The sequence below is a fragment of the Pelodiscus sinensis genome, chromosome 10 (genome assembly GCF_052426305.1).
Source record: "Pelodiscus sinensis isolate ZL-2025 chromosome 10, ASM5242630v1, whole genome shotgun sequence".
Classification (NCBI taxonomy): Eukaryota; Metazoa; Chordata; order Testudines; family Trionychidae; genus Pelodiscus; species Pelodiscus sinensis.
The window spans coordinates 55,835,122-55,851,410 of NC_143061.1; the positions used below are offsets into that span (position 1 = coordinate 55,835,122).

The window sequence follows — 16,289 nt, forward strand, 5'->3', positions numbered from 1 at the left end:
AGAAGTAAAGCTTTAGATATAGGACGTGACCGTGAAGTATATTCAATAGGAACAAGCTGAGAGGAACAAAGTCATCATGTAGACAAGGACACAACAACTGCCTGGCTACATAATAAGTGTTGCCAAATGCACCATGTAAAACTGAACACAAAAAATATTTCCCTAATGTTATTTTTACCTTCATAATTACTTTTTAACACTAGTTTTTTTTGTTTTTTTTTTAAATCAGGCGAATGCTATGTCCAGCCCAATAGGACCATATCTGGTTTGCAGCCTTTAGGCAGTACTGAGACATAAATATGCAATTTTCATCCTGCCAATTAAACGGGCAATGAAAAAGCATTTGGAGCAAGTTCGGACAATCGGAAAGAAGCCAATAAGACAGCTCCCATTAGTACCAGCTCCCATCACTGCAATGCTTGCATCTTTCTCTCATTTTATATTGCACAGTAGCTCACATTTACAGGCACAGCCATGTGGTAACAAGTTACTTCCACATCTTCCCCTTTTACACACCCCAACTCAGTAAATTTCAGATGCGCAGAATTACAAAACCAACTATAGAAGGTAAAATTCCTTTTGCAAAGTGGAATGAATTCTATTGCTGATTTTTTTTAAATTCCTCCAACACACCTGTGGGAACTGTGTACTTACAAACATATTATTCATTTCAAAATATACTGAAAAGCAGCAGGAGGTTGAAACAATTGGCACTCACTGAGTTTAACTGATCCGTCCATTCCTAAGAGCACATTGTCACTCTTGATATCTCTGTGGATTACCTGGTTGGCATGTAGGAACTCTAGTGCTTGCAAACACTGTTCAGGGCAGATGGAAAAGAAAAAAAAGCCAATACAGTTTGTGTATAGAGAATCCAAAAGCAAAGTTTATGTGCACATAACACAGTATGTAAAACGGTAACGGGTTTAAATAACCAGCAGAGAGCAAGTTCTTTTGTGATGAGAAACAAGACTATTGTCATCCAAAGTTCACTAAGGCCAAAACTTGCTTCTTTAACCACAGAGAATACACTATTTCCTGCTCATTACAGACTTGCAAAATGAACTAAAATGCTCACCAGCCAGGCATCATCCAAGATTCCCCAAAGCTCCCAAGTACTGTCATTTTGCTATATGTTAGTTTTACAGCTTTCCTGGGGTGGGGATTCCTGACCCACTTCTGAGATCAGTTTCTTTGGGTCGAGTGTCACTATAAGGAGAATGCTTCACTCAAATACAAAAATCTGTGTTTTTACATCATTCTAGCACTCTCAATAAATTACTTAGGCTGAAATTTTCCATGTGAGGTTCATTCCATGTGAGGTTCAATTTTCTTATAAGTCATTATTTGAAGAAAATCTCTCTAGCTGTTTGTGTTCAGCAATGGTGAAAAACTTCATTTTTCCACATTGTAAAATATATAAATCCACTTTTAGAAGGCTATATACAACCAGATTAGCTGGATTTGAAATATGCCACAAACTAATCCCTATTGAGAATTAATACACATTGGCTGTGTGTACATTGGCACCCTTTTCCGGAAAAGGGACGCTAATGAGACAAGTCGGAATTGCTTTAAGACAAGTCGGAAAGGCTTTATTTTCCGAAAGATCCCGTCTAGACTGGCGCTTTTCTCCGGCAAAGCCCCGAGCCGGAAAAAAGTGGCAGCCGCGTTCATGCAAATGCCGCGGGGATATTAAAATCCCCCGCAGATTTGCAATTCCGACTTGTCTCATTAGCATCCCTTTTCCGGAAAAGGGTGCCAATGTAGACCCAGCCTTTAGTTTAGAAAAATGGTTCTGATTTGCCAGTCATGAGTATTTGGAATTTACATCCTGGACAGAAGAATTATTGGTTAAATCAAATGTCATGCAGAGTTTTAAGTAAATTTTAATTTTAAACTCATTCATAGGGAGCTAATTAAATGCAGAGTTTTTTAATTTCCATTTATTGTAGCAACTGGAGACAACTGAACTTTTTATTCGGTATCTAGACAGATATTTTAAAACCACTGTTTTCTTCCAAGTTGGCTTGTTTTTAAGACTCTTAATAAGACATAGAAATTAAGCCAAATTTGAAGTCAGCAGCTAAAAGTTTTTGCTCACTTTTCTCTTAGATTTATTCAAAATCAAAAGCAGTTAAGAATAATGCCAGGCTCTGAAAAGCTCTAGCTTAGGTGAGTTCAGCAAGATCCAAATGTTGCTGATTTAACACATTCATAATCTTAAAATTTGACTTGATCTTACTTCTCGAAATCTACAAATGTTTCCTGAACTTACATGACTTTTAGAGTGACTTGAATATTGCCCTTTCCCTGAAGAATGAGTCTCTTAATACTTCACGCAGTGACTAGCCTCCAGCTCCCTTGATAGGCCCTCAAATGTCCCCATTTATTATATTTTGGGCTTTTTAATTTGTTTGCTTTTAATTTAAGTTATTTAAATCCTTAAAAATTCTCAAAGCATCTGAAATTATATAAAACTTTAGATTACTTTAAGATGATGATGGCAATCCAGAGTGCTTTAGACCTAATTTAGGTTTAAGTTACCGGTATGGTTTTAATGCCACCCCTAGAGATTTGAGTTAAAACAAAAAATGAATTCCACCTTGGAAGTTTGCATTGAAAGCATTTTATATACTGCAACTGGAAAAGAAAACTGGGTTTTATTCTGAAATGGCCTTTCTGAAAATTCTCAGGTGAAATCAGGGAAGTGTGCTTTGGAGCATGGGTTATTTCTTTCTAAATATTTGTCCATCTCCAGTCATGGACAGACTCTCTAGGTACTGCAGCAATATGATCATCATAAAGAAACTGGAGAGGCCAAAAAAAATTGAAGAGAAACTAATTAGGCCAAAAGATTCCTGGAAATTAAAATGCAATAGTTAAAAAGCAGATGGCCAACTGGAAATATCCAAGCAGGAATGTAACTTATTTGCATGAAGACTGTATAGTCTATATTTTTGTTCACATCTGATCTTACGGTAAATAGTTACTTTTATTCCTCTATTGCAGGGCTACTCAACAAGTGGGCTGCGGCCTGTTTGTTTGCGGCCCGTGGATGGGAGCCAAAACAAAAAAAGTAGTGAATATAATGGTCTTCTGTTGATGTGTGTTTTAGTAGTTAAATTCCTGGACTGACACTGCTCATTCAAAGTGCTGGCATATAGGTGGAAATTGGGTAAATGTTACATTTTATTAATATCAGCCGAACTGACTTAAATGGGCCTGCGTGTTGTGTAATCTTGTCTTAGTCTTTGTATTCATACCCATCAGTGTGAAAAACTATTTGCATCTATATTTGCATGTATGTTCCACCACACTTAAGTTGCGGCCCTCGGCATGTGCTGTATCATTGTGGCCCCCAGGGCTTCCAAAGCTGAGTAGCCCTACTCTACTGTATAAGACACCCCTCTGGTTTCCTCAGGAACTAATTATCTCCTGAGGTGTTAAGTGAGGAGGCTGCTTCCCAGCCCACCCCTTGCAGATATCCTGCTGATGCACCTTAATGGGCTTTTAAACATTTCCCGTGCTGGACTCCTGCACAGCGACTCAGGGATGTGGCACAAGCTAGATTTTTAACTCGCCTGGTTTGCTAGGACACATCTAGAGATCATCCCAGCTACAGTTTTGTTAGTTCAAAAAAAATAAAAGTATCTGAAGAAAGAGAACGCTTCTCATTCCATAGCTTCCTGCCTGAATGGGCCACAGAACGAGTTCGAGGGGGAACAAGCGCACACAGCCATGCCAAAGCAGCTCTTATTGCCACATTACACTGCAAAGGCGTCGTCTCATGTGCTTTCCGTTCTCATCCGTCACCAGCTCTTTCCATCACTGGTTTTCCCTCCCACTGACTCACCTGCTCTGGACTGTTACTCTAGGCTGCATTGTTTTCTTACTCATTTTGTTGTATTTCTGCACATCTCACTGTATAGTATTTCCCTTCCATCACTAGTACCAGCAGAACTTCTTTGCTTAAAGATCCCCTTCAAACTGACTTGGAATGCGGCTTCCTTCCCGTTTCAGATTGCTAACGAGGATGTGAAATGCAGCCTGGACATCACACCAATGGGTGCAGTGCCTAGCCACAAGTGTAATGTACCTCAAGAAATGTGGGGAGGAGAAGACCATCCTTTCTCCCTCCCTACAGAAACGTAACACCAACCTCTCTGCAAACAGCAGCAATCTGGGCCTCATCCATGCATGTTTCTGTGACCACGTCCGTGAGCGACCCTCCGGCAAGGTACTCCATCACAACGAACAATTCATCACCCACCAGATAACTGAAGCCAGAAAAGACAGAAAATAAGCTTATCTGCAAGCCGTGTAAGTCAGGACTGAAAACGACTGACAGTGTATTGCAGTGTATAAAAACGACTGACAGTGTATTGTTCAAGGGAACACTTCAGAATAGGCCTGACAAAACTCACCTGAGGGTATTTAAAAAAGCAGCTGAAGCAATCATGGACACATTAGCAATAAATGAATTCATGGAGGACTGAAGAAGGGCAAAATTAGCACCTCTCTTTACAAAGGGGAACAAAGACAACCTGGGAAATTCTAAACCAGTCAGCTTCCGACAGTTCCAAGCGACAGTCTCATAAGCAAACCAGAGAAATGCAGTCTATCAAATCATTAAGGTGAGGGGTGTTTGAGACACTGTACTTGGGTGTTATCAACAGTTCGCTGTCAAGTTGGGAGGATGCATCTCATGGGGTCTGACTACGTGTGTGCAAGCTTCGCGGACCCGCCTGCCTCGCCCTTGCTGCCTACTGCCTATCAGAGGCAGTAGAGAGGGCGGGGAGGCTCCTCTGGCATCCCATGGAGTAGCTTCCGTCTGCAGTGAGCCTGGGCCCACCACAGACAGAGGCTGCTCTGCATCCCACAGAGCAGCCTCTATCCGCAACGAGCCTGGGCCCACCACAGACAGAGGCTGCTCCGCATCCCACAGAGCAGCCTCTATCCACAACGAGCCTGGGCCCACTACAGACAGAGGCTGCTCCGCATCCCACAGAGCAGCCTCTATCCACAACGAGCCTGGGCCCACCACAGACAGAGGCTGCTCCGCATCCCACAGAGCAGCTTCTATCCACAGCGAGCCTGAGCCCTCCGCAGACAGTCTGCCCCACAGCAGCAGTCCCTGTCTGCGGGGAGCTCAGTCACCCTGTGGACAGGGGCTGCTGCCACCCCATGCTACTGTCTCTGTAACAGAGGCAGCAGTGCAGAGTGGCAGAATCGAGCTGGTCCATGCAGGGAGCTGCTTTTTAAACCAACTCTTGCCTGCCATCCCATGCTGCTGCCTCTGATAGGAAGGGGGCTGCAGGGGGTGACAGGTGACTTTCCCGGGAGTGGGACCAGGAGCATACAGGTTGCCAGCCCCACCTCCAGGGATTACTGAATAGTTGTGTAATCGCTAACATTTCATGTGGTTCCACTATTCAATTACATGCTACGTAGCATTCCTAGTGGAGAAAATCCACAAAAGAGTAACAAAAGGGGTCAGATATTTAGAAAATCTAACCTAGGAGGAAAGGCAAAATATGGGGCATGTTTAATCTTGAGAAAACAGGACTGAAGGGGGAACCTGATAACAGTATCAAATTAGGGATGGTTACCCTGGTAAGCATCCGGTAAGGCAATGTTTACCGGGTAATCAGTTACCCCCTTTGCATCCCGACTTCAGTTGTTAAGGCTATAATAAAGCCTTGTTCTCCATGCCCAATGAAAGCAGGACAAGCAGCAAGGGACTTAATCTATAACCAGGAAGATTTAGGTTAGACATTAGGAAAGCATTCTAGCTCTAAGGACAGTAAACATTGCATTAGGTTTCTAAGGGAGATGATGTAATTCCTGTAGTTGGAGATTTTTAAGAACAGTTTAAACACGTCAGGTATGGTGTATTTGGTCCTGCCTCAGTACAGGGAGACGGACTATATGAGGTCCCTTTCAGCCCTATATTTCTAGGAGTTTAGATTAATTAGGAAAAAAAGTATTTAGGGAGCCAGACTAGATTTAGAAGTTCGGGCCAAGCTTCTTTTATGAAAATGACAGAAGGTCTTTGTTGTTATCCTGACTCAGTCAATTTTGCATCCAAAGCAGCCCCTCCAGCAGCACAGGGCTCCCAAGCTACCGAATCAGAAAGAATACTACTTACTGACTCACCAGCATTACAGCCAGCAACATATCTGGCTGTGTCTTGGCGATGTCTTAACCCAAATCCTCACTGTACTGTCTGAGCGCATGCCCCACAGAGGCCAGGGGGTCGGCAGCCAAGGGGCTAGCTCAACCTGCTGCCCACGCTACTCACCATGCACTATTTTTAGAATGCTGTCTACCCCAGCTGGAAAGTGTGCTCCAAGCTGCAGTGCAGACACCCACTGTGACGCCAGCTTAGAATCCTGGCTCCTGGGAGAAGGAAGATTAACTGTTCATCTCCATTTACCTGTCTAAGAAGTTGACTATGTTGGGATTCTTTAACTCTTTCATTACCAGGATCTCATTAATAATCAACTCCTTCTTGGGCTGCTTCTGCAGGTTTATCTGTTTGATAGCAACCTGAGAACCAGGGAAAGAGTAAAATACAAGATGAAGCATTAGTCTCACAAATCTGAGTGCCAAACCACTGCCGTGCTAAAAGCCATTTATAATATTACAGTAAACATTAAGTGGGTGATTAGGACAGAGGAAAAACAACGGGGAGTCCTGTGGCATAAGCTTTCGTTGACAAGGCATCTGATGAAGTGAGTCTTCTTCCAGGAAAGCTTATGCCCAGATAAATCCATTAAGTCTTTGAAGTGCCCGAGGATTCCTTGTTTTTGCAGATTCAGATGAATATGGCTCCCCTCTGATACTCAGGACAAAGGACTGGGCGAGGCACGTGGGTTAGTAACAGCAAAGGATGCTCTGTCAAACTGGCTGTAGGCTATGTACAAGGTGGGACTGGAGCTGTAGGTTTTTTTAAATATAGGGAGTCAATAAGATGGCAGTACGACTGTTCCAGAGAGTGAGCCAGGTTTAGACAAATACTCCAGAAAGTCAGTGCTGGCGCAGGCAGGAGTAGCAGGTTGCATCAGGGAAGCAAAGGAGAGGCTTATGGCAAGAAAAGAACAGGTAACTGTGAGATGATGGGAGAGGCACAGGAGACCTGTGTTATCTTACATCTTCTTACATCCTCCTGTTAATTGCATTTCCTGCTGTTCATTCCCCTTCCATCAGCAGTTACCCCAAATTATGAATATGCCATTTACACCACAGTTAACATCACCCCCCACAGCCTATGCTATGCAGTGCCAGAGAGACAGTCACTGCCAACACTGTGCAGACCAGGAGGGATCAGAGTCAAGAGAGATGCCATTAAGGGGCTTGAAGAGATGTGATTTTGTAGTGAACAGAAGCGACAGCCAGCACAGGGGTTTCCGGACAAGGCAACGGAATTGTTTCTCTCTGTTTTGTTCCGAACAGACTAGCATTTGGATAAAAGCATGTTGGTGAGGCAAAAGGAACTGCAAAAGGACCGGAACAGTTTCAATAAAGCGAGTGATGAAGGAAAGGCAGACACACTGGTAAACAGGCGACAGATTAACTTCGACAGCATTATGGCCAGAGTCTGAAAAGAAGATCAGGACTGAGAAAAGGAGAGGAATGAGTTGGACCATAAATAAACATGGCATTCTCCTGGCCAAGAAGAACCATGTCCACCTGTGAGTTGGCCGTGGATTAATTAAGACAGATGGAGGGAGAATGGTCTGCCGTGTCCTCACCCCTAGAGCTAAAATAAGATGGAAGCAGCCTATTGTCTAAAGCATTCAAAGGACACCACACCCCACAGTGTGAAATGTGCAGCAAAAGGAGCAACGAGGAAGCCACATGAAAGATGGCTTCCCCGCTGGAGGGAGGAATGACACATATTGGATCAATGAGGTTGGACACAATGAATGTTCAGACACCAGCGCTTTTGTGGGAACTCCGCAGAGGGTCAGTAGTGAGTGTTACTGGAAAGGGAAGGGAAAGTTGACAAAGTGGAAGTAGCAGCAAGTGGGTGAGGGACTAAATCGGCAACATTAGAGAGTGAGTCTGGAGATTATAGAATATCAACAGTGTCAATTTCATTTCTATTTTATTCACAATGAAATATAACAATGCTGCATACTTTGGTGCACCAGAAAGTGTGTACACTTTAAGGATTTGAGCTATTCTTGTCCCATGAGTTCCTGAGACACAGGCAATGGAAATCGCTTTGATAGGGTAAGGTTGGTTGGGAGATGTACAGCAAAGTAGCCATCTTGAACAAGAAGCAAGGAAGGGCTAGAAAAACAGAGGGTAGGTATGGGATTCTTTATAGATGGAGGAGCACAAAGTGCTTCGTGTATGACAGGTAAAGGAAAGTACAGGGAAAACGTTACTTATTGCATCCCAGACATGGCTACTCTGACGCAGGAGAGGTAGAAAAGAGGAAGAAGCTAATAGCTATGAAGGTGAGAACAATTCAGCTATTATCAAAATGAAATTCAGTGCCCAAGGAGGTGGTGGCAGGAGAGCCTCATTAAGCTAATGGATAAATAATTAAAGAAAAGATGCTTTAGAAAGCAGCTGACAATTGTGAATGTTAGACATAGGGGACTCGTGGAGTAACAGATGTTCAAAGGAAAACACCAAAGCAAACAGGATGGTGAATGCTCAATGAACAATTTGTAGATGACAATGAAGCCACCACATCTTCACGGCTGTCTGAGTGCAATCAATGGGAAGAGCCTAGGAGCCGGATATGGAGAAGGTCGCTTAATTAAAACACATGGAAATTGCTTCTCATCAAACAATTCCCTATGGGCGAGACTATTATGGTCACAGATGAAGCTATGTAGAAGGCACAGACATAAAAGTTAGAAACGGAAGTGAGCTAAAAGAGGTCTAATGATGGCTAAATGCAAAATTACTGGTGCGAATTCCAGACAGTATTGCCCGTCACACGTAAAGGTTAAACAGTTCGCAAACCCCTCTAGGGATATTAAATATCGGTTAATTGAACAGCTGGGCAAACTCATGAGTTATCGGTTAATCAACTAGTCTACAGTCCCGGGGGCAGGCCCAGCAGCCTGAGGAGCCCCGACACTCTGTGCTGCTGCCTCTGTATCAGGGACAGCAGCACAGGGTGGCATATGGGAGCGGGACTGCGAGGGCAGCCAGTTTTAAAACCAGCTCCCCTCGTTGACTGGCTGCCTCTCGGCCTGTGCTGCTACCTCTGATAGAGACAGCAGCCCCTGTCTGGGGGGTGATCGGAGCTCCCGGGCCTGAGGTGAGCTGGAATTGAGCCAAGCTACCTGCCCACCTGGGCCCTAATACACTTTCAATGCAGAGCCGAAGCAGGGGTAGGTCCTGGACCCAGCGTGAGCCAGAACTGAGCTGGCTGCTGACCAGCCTACTCAAAAAATGTACTGGTGGGCTGGGGGAAGGAAATGCGTGTCGTCTATGGCGTTAACCTATAAGCTTTTGCTTATTAGTTAACTGGTTAATCAACTGTACCATTACATCCCTAAGCCCCACAGCTCCAATGCAAAGGGATATGTTCATTTGAAAAACAAACCCCTCTTTTTAGTGTTGATCATCTGGCTGCTACAAAACAAGGAATGCACTGGTAGAAATGGCTACGACAAATGCCCTGAGATGGGAGCCACTGGCCAAAACCTATGCAGTTCACTTCCATCATCCTTAAGAGCAGATTAACATGGAAAATATTCACTCAGAGCGCACAGAGCCTACCTCTTGTCCTGTTGCCACGTCAATGGCTGTGAAAACTGTACCTGAAGCCCTGTGAATACAAGGCATGTGATCAGCAACAAGATTTCAAATCTAACAAGCATACACATGCACAGACAGAACACAGGCAGATTTTTTTTAAAGTTTTGCACACCTAAAAGAACAGTCAAAACCTGCACACTGATAAAGAAAACTGACGTTTTGATTGTCTAAAAGCTGCTACCTAATAATTTCATCAGCAGGTCCCTGGCTTTTGTCTTCTGTCAAAGGGTAAACACACACTTCTCAAGGCACATTCTCCACATCATTCATCATGACATTATAGGTCTTTGTCCTTATATCCATGAACATCTCTGCTGCCCTTCTCTGAACCCCTCTCAGCTCCACCATATTTCTTTCTGGCAACCAGAACCGAACGAAGCATTCAAGGTGGAGGCACAACACTGGATTAATACAGTGAAATTCTGATATTTTCCTCTTTCCTAATTGTTCCCTATGTGGCTAGCCTTTTTGATAGTCACTGTACATTGAGCAGAATTCTACAGGGTTTTAGCCATGGTGACTGCAAGAGCTCCTTCTTAGGGGGTAACAGCTAATCAGACTTCATCATGTATGTAAAATATGTACACACACACATAGCTGAGATTATTTTTTTCTCCACATGCCAATTTGTTGCCCGGTCATCCAGTTTTAAGAGATTCCCTCTAACTCAGGGTACTCAAACTCATTGACCGTCTGGCCCAGAGTCCCTACAGCCCAGGTGTGTGTATCCATCTCCATCCTTATTCCAAAGCCCTGCCTCTTCCAGCTCCTCTTCACCACAGATCCTGCCACCCAGCATACAACTAACCTATGGAACTCACTGCCATGGCATGCTGGAACAGCCAAAAGTATAACTAGGTAAACCAATGAACTGTGTTAGGTGCACAGAGGTTAAGGCTATCATTGTCTATCAGCCAAAATGGTCAGGAGTGCTCTAACCCTCTGGCCACCAGAAGCTGGGGGTGGAAGGGAGAGAGAGGAGCCCTGTTCTGCACTCTTTCCCTGAAGTTCTGGAATAAGTCACTGTTAGCAACAAAATACTGAGCAAGATGAACCGTGGCCATACCCGGTACGGCAGCTCTTACGTTCTTAAGCAAGAAGGGCATTCAAGGAGAACTCGAACAAGGAAATACAAGTACCAGCAAGCTCTGAAACAGCCCACTAGTTACCACAGACCCTCCCCCTTCCACAATAAGAGGAAAGCTACTTCTCTTACGCGTCAGTGTGTGCAAAGCCCTGTATCTTCTGCTATTCCCAAAGACGAGATAAATTAGACAAACAATTGTATCGGGGATTCTAGTCCACCCCTCAACATTTTACACAAAAAAATCTAAATATTGTTAGAAGGGATGAAGACACAGTAAGAAAAACATTTAGATTACACTGACATGATTCATGGAAATGCCTAGAGCAAGTTACAGTAGACTGATAACACCTTGTCTAGATTAGGAAAGACTTACGTTCTCTCACCCTCACCTTGTCACAAGCCATACATAACATTCAAAGAACAGATAAGTTTATCAAATAAGGGGAAAGAGCAGAAGAGACAAGAGTTCACTTAAATGAATACTTTTTCACTCCCATCCAATCTCACCAGAATGTCTTCTGATTTGAAACAAAATACAGGACTATGTAGCACTTTAAAGACTAACAAGATGGTTTATTAGATGATGAGCTTTTCTGGCCCAAGAAAGCTCATCATCTAATAAACCATCTTGTTAGTCTTTAAAGTGCTACATAGTCTTGTATTTTGTTTCAGCTACACCAGACTAACACAGCTACATTTCTATCACTATTCTGATTTGAACAGATTCAAAACTTCCATCACTGTTTGAAGTCTACTGCATGTGATTATTACTGCTTATACGCTGACATTTCTGCTTTAAAAAACAGTGACCGAATGACGAAAGAACATACCTTTAATACTGATTTATTCACTGAAAAAAATTGGACAGATTTACAAATACTCACCCTTGCCCAATTTTTTCATATTTGGTATATTTTTTCTTGGGATCTCCTATGCTCACGATAGTCCCTAAAAAGAAATTCCATACAAAATAGAAAAATCAACATGTGATTTAGGGAGCATTCTTTACTTTTTCATTAGAATACAATGAGTACCTTTTCCTTTTCATTCTTATGGTCATAAAACAGAGCTTTTAAAACTGAACTGAACTTCATTTAAATCAGTGTTTCTCAGCCAGTAGTACAAGTACCCTTAGGGGTATTCAAGAGAAGTCTCGGGGGGGTATGTCAACACAACTGAAATTTGGAGAAACTTGGATTTTTGTTTTAAGTTTTACAGAGCTTTATTGTTTTTGTACTTTTTACACCCAAACATTTCATCGACCGCCCGGCTACGATTAAGTTGTTTAAACAAACGTGTTGCAATGGTAGAAAAAAATGTTGTGTGCCTGAAAACTGTAGGCACTGGGGGTATTTATATATATTCTTTTTAAAAGGGTACTTTATAAAAAAGTTTGAGAAACACTGACTGAAATGGTATTCTTCTGTATGACTTTTGAATCTGTAACACCTTTGTAGGATGAATCAGTAATAAATCCAGCAATCATGCTGCCTATTCTAAACTAAGCATTACCTGCCCTGTGGTAGACAACAGCATTGGTTTGGTGTAAGACTGCTCCTATGAAGATTATGAAATGAGAATCAGGAATTCTGCACAGCATTGAAAGGAATACTCCATAGAACCTGATCACCATGCCACAACTGCCAAATGACCTTAAAACGCTTCAGAGCATGGAAATTGTTAATTACCATTCTTCAAGAAGAATCCAGATGGCTGAAAACAGTTCCCCTCAACGAGCATATGACAAAAAATAACCAAGTCCTTGGATTACATCACCTTTTGGTGGAAAATGGGGATAATGGCATCAAAAGACTTCACTGTTTCCATTTTCTGGTAAAGAGAAACTACAACCAAGCATCTGTGCAGACTGTTGTGTGATCACTTCTGAGCATTCTTCATGCTGGTTGGAGATTTGCAGGCTTTTCGGTAAGACTCCACCATGCAATATCAGCTCAAAGCAATGTGCTCATCAGAGCTGCACATACCCCACCCACATAAATTAGGTAATTATCAACCAAAAGCATCAATCCTGGAGTCCATATTTTTAAAAATACAACTCACGTAGCTTTTCCATGATATCTTCATCTGACATTTTGGTCTTCTTTTTCTGCTTGTCAAGCGACCTGGCGGCACTATCAACACTATCACCAACTGGTGCAGGGATGGGATCAATTACAGAGCGTGTGTAAATCTGTGGTGAAAGAACAAACACTGTTAGAACTGAGACGCCTGTTTGCAACTAGAGGTTCAAGACCGCTATAAATTCTTATCTGACCACTAGCACTGTGTCACTGGAAACTTTTGGAACCAGGAGAAAAGTGCTGGTTCTTGACTAGCAGCCAACATGGCTGCAACACTGCTTGTTTCTAAAACTGTGACTTGGAGACTTGCTGGACAACACAGATGGCTTGGGGTCGATTCGCTGAGAGAAGAGAGCGCTTACGTCTGCCATGTTCTCTAGCTTCTATAATTTCTACTATAGAATCACAGAACACTGGAACTGGAAGGGATCTTGGGAAGTCATCGAGTCCGATCCCCTGCCCTCACAGCAGGACCCAGCACCATCTAGACCATCCCTGACAGGTGTCAGTCCAACCTGCTCGTAAATATCTCCAGGGATGGAGATTCCACAACATCCTTAGGCAACTTATTCCAGTGTTTAACCACCCTGAAAGGTAGGAACTTTTTCCTAATGTCCAAACTAAATTTCCCCTGCTGCAATTTAAGACAATTGCTTTTTGTACGATCCTCAGAGACTAAGGAGAACAATTTCTCCTCCCTCCTTGTGACACCCTTTTAGATACCTAAAGACTGCTCTCATGTCCCCTCTCAGTCTTCACCTTTCCAAACTAAACAAGCCCAATTCCTTCAGCCCTCCCTCCTAGCTCATGTTCTCTAGACCTTTAATCATTCTTATTGCTCTTCTCTGGACCTTCTCCAATTTCTCCACATCTTTCTTAACTGTGGTGCCCAGAACTGTAGACACTACTCCAGTTGAGGCCTAATCAGCACAGAGTAGAGCGGAATAATGTCTTCTCGTGTCTTACTCACAACACTCATGTTAATGCATTCCAAAAACATGTTTGCTTTTTTTGCAACAGCATCACACCGTTGACTCATATGTAGCTTGTGGTCCACTATGACCCCTAGATCCCTTTCTGTAGTACTCCTTCCTAGAGAGTTGCTTACTACACTGTGTGTGAGACTGACTGTTCCTTCCAAGTGGAGTATTTTGCATTTGTCTTTATTAAATTTCATCCTGTTTACCTCAGACCATTTCTCCAGTTTGACCAGATCTTTTTGAATTATGACCCTATATTCCAATGCAGTTGCAACCCCTCCCAGCTTCGTATCACCTGCAAGCTTAATAAGCGTACTTTCTATGCCAATATCTAAATTGTTGATGAAGATATTGGACAGAACTGGTCCCCAAACAGACCCTTGCGGAACCCCATTTGTTATGCCCTTCCAGCAGGCTTGTGAACTGTTAATAACTATTCTGAGAATGGTTATCCAGCCAGTTATGCACCCACTTTGTAAGTAGCGCCATCTAAGTTGTATTTGCCTAGTTTATTGATAAGAATATCATGCGAGACCAAATCAAATGCCTTAATAAAATCCAGGTCCACAGCTTCTCCCTTATCCACAAGACTCATTATCCTATCAAAGAAAGCTATCAGATTGTTTGATGTGATTTGTTCTTTATAATCCATTCTGGCTATTACTTATCACCTTATTATCTTCCAGGTGTTTGCAGATTAATTCCTTAATTACTGGCTCCATTATCTTTCCTGGCACAGAAGTTAAACTAACTGGTCTGTAGTTTCCTGGGTTGTTCTTATTTCCCTTTTTATAGATGGACACTATATTGCCCTTTTCCAATCTTCTGGAATCTCTCCTGTCTTCCATGATTTTTCAGAGATGATCACAAAAGGTTCAGATACCTCCTCTATCAGCTCCTTGAGTATTCTAGGATGCATTTCATTGGGCCCTGGTGACTTGCAGTCATCTAACTTTTCTAAGTGATTTTTAACTTTTTTTTTTTATTATATCTTCTAAACCTACCCCTTTTCCCACTAGTATTCATTTGTGAGGCATTCCCTCATCATCAATCTTTTTGGTGAAGACTGAAACAAAGAAGTCATTAAGCACCTCTGACATTTCCAAGTGTCTTATTACTGTTTCACCCTCCTCCCTGAGCTGTGGGCCTACCCTGTCTTTGGTCTTCCTCTTGCTTCTAATATATTTATAGAATGTCGTGTTTCCTTTTAGGTCTGTAGCTAGCTTGAGCTCATTTTGTGCCTTTGCCTTTCTAATCTTGCCCCTGTATTTTTTGTTTATATTCATCCTTTGGAATTTGTCTTAGTTTCCACTTTTTATAGGACTCCTTTTTTATTTTTAGATCACGCAAGATCTCCTGGTTAAGCCATGGCAGCCTTTTGCCATTCTTTCTATCTTTCCCACACAGTGGAATAGTTTGCTTTCAGGCCCTTAATAATGTCCCTTTGAAAAACTGTCAACTCTCTTCAGTTGTTTTTCCCCCTTAGGAAGCAAGACTATGGGACCTTACCTACCAGCTCTCAGAGCTTACCAAAATCTGCCTTCCTGAAATCCATTGTCTCTATTTTGCTGTTCTCCCTTCTACCATTTCTTAGAATCATGAACTCCATGATTTCATGATCACTTTCACCCAAGCTGTCTTCCACTTTCAAATTGTCAACTAGTTCCTCTCTATTTGTTAAAAATCAAATCTAAAACAGCTCCCTCCCCCAGTAGCTTTTTCAACCTTCTAAAATAAAAAGTTGTCTTCAATGCAGTCCAAGAACTTACTGGATAGTCTGTGCCCTGATGTGTTAGTTTCCCAACATATATCTGGATAGTTGAAGTCCCCCATCACCATCAAATCTTGCGCTTTGGATGATTTTGTTAGTTGTTTAAAAAAAGCCTCATCTACCTCTTCCACCTAGGTAGATGGCCTGTAGTAGACCCCTAGCATGACAACACCCTTGTTTTTTACCCCTTTTAGCCTAACCCAGAGACTCTCAACACATCGGTCTCCTATATCCATGTAAGTGTTCTACTCATTGCAAAAATTGCTTTATACTGTAATTTGCACATCATTGCTTTGTTCTACCAGACTGGGTGGAAATCTCTCCACACTGTGGAAGCATGAACTACAGAGTTTGGTACTCACCTCCATGAACCGCTAATTTGAAAGCTTGGTTGGAAATGCAGACATTATTACGCACAGTCATTTAACCTCCACATTTTGGGGAGGTTGGGTGGAAGGCTTTCTACCCACTTGTTCTCTAATTAGACTTTTTTATTATACCACATGCTGGAACAGAGGGGAATTTTTAAGAGCCCCTTCACCCTTCGTCTCTTCACATTACATGATGCCCACCCATCA

The 16,289-nt window shown here is 42.5% G+C and overlaps 1 protein-coding gene across 3 annotated transcripts in view; it reads right to left on the bottom strand.

The window, feature by feature from the left end:
- Positions 1-16,289, bottom strand: part of PAK2 (p21 (RAC1) activated kinase 2) — a 68,515-nt gene that overhangs the window by 8,013 nt on the left and 44,213 nt on the right. For all 3 annotated transcript variants that reach the window (XM_075937204.2, XM_075937205.2, XM_089780948.1), the window contains exons 7-12: positions 12,941-13,070; positions 11,764-11,827; positions 9,754-9,802; positions 6,440-6,552; positions 4,163-4,280; positions 719-818 (exon numbers count right to left, since the gene is read on the bottom strand). In XM_075937204.2, the coding sequence (XP_075793319.1) occupies positions 719-818; positions 4,163-4,280; positions 6,440-6,552; positions 9,754-9,802; positions 11,764-11,827; positions 12,941-13,070 (574 nt within the window). The remainder of the gene's footprint in view (positions 1-718; positions 819-4,162; positions 4,281-6,439; positions 6,553-9,753; positions 9,803-11,763; positions 11,828-12,940; positions 13,071-16,289) is intronic.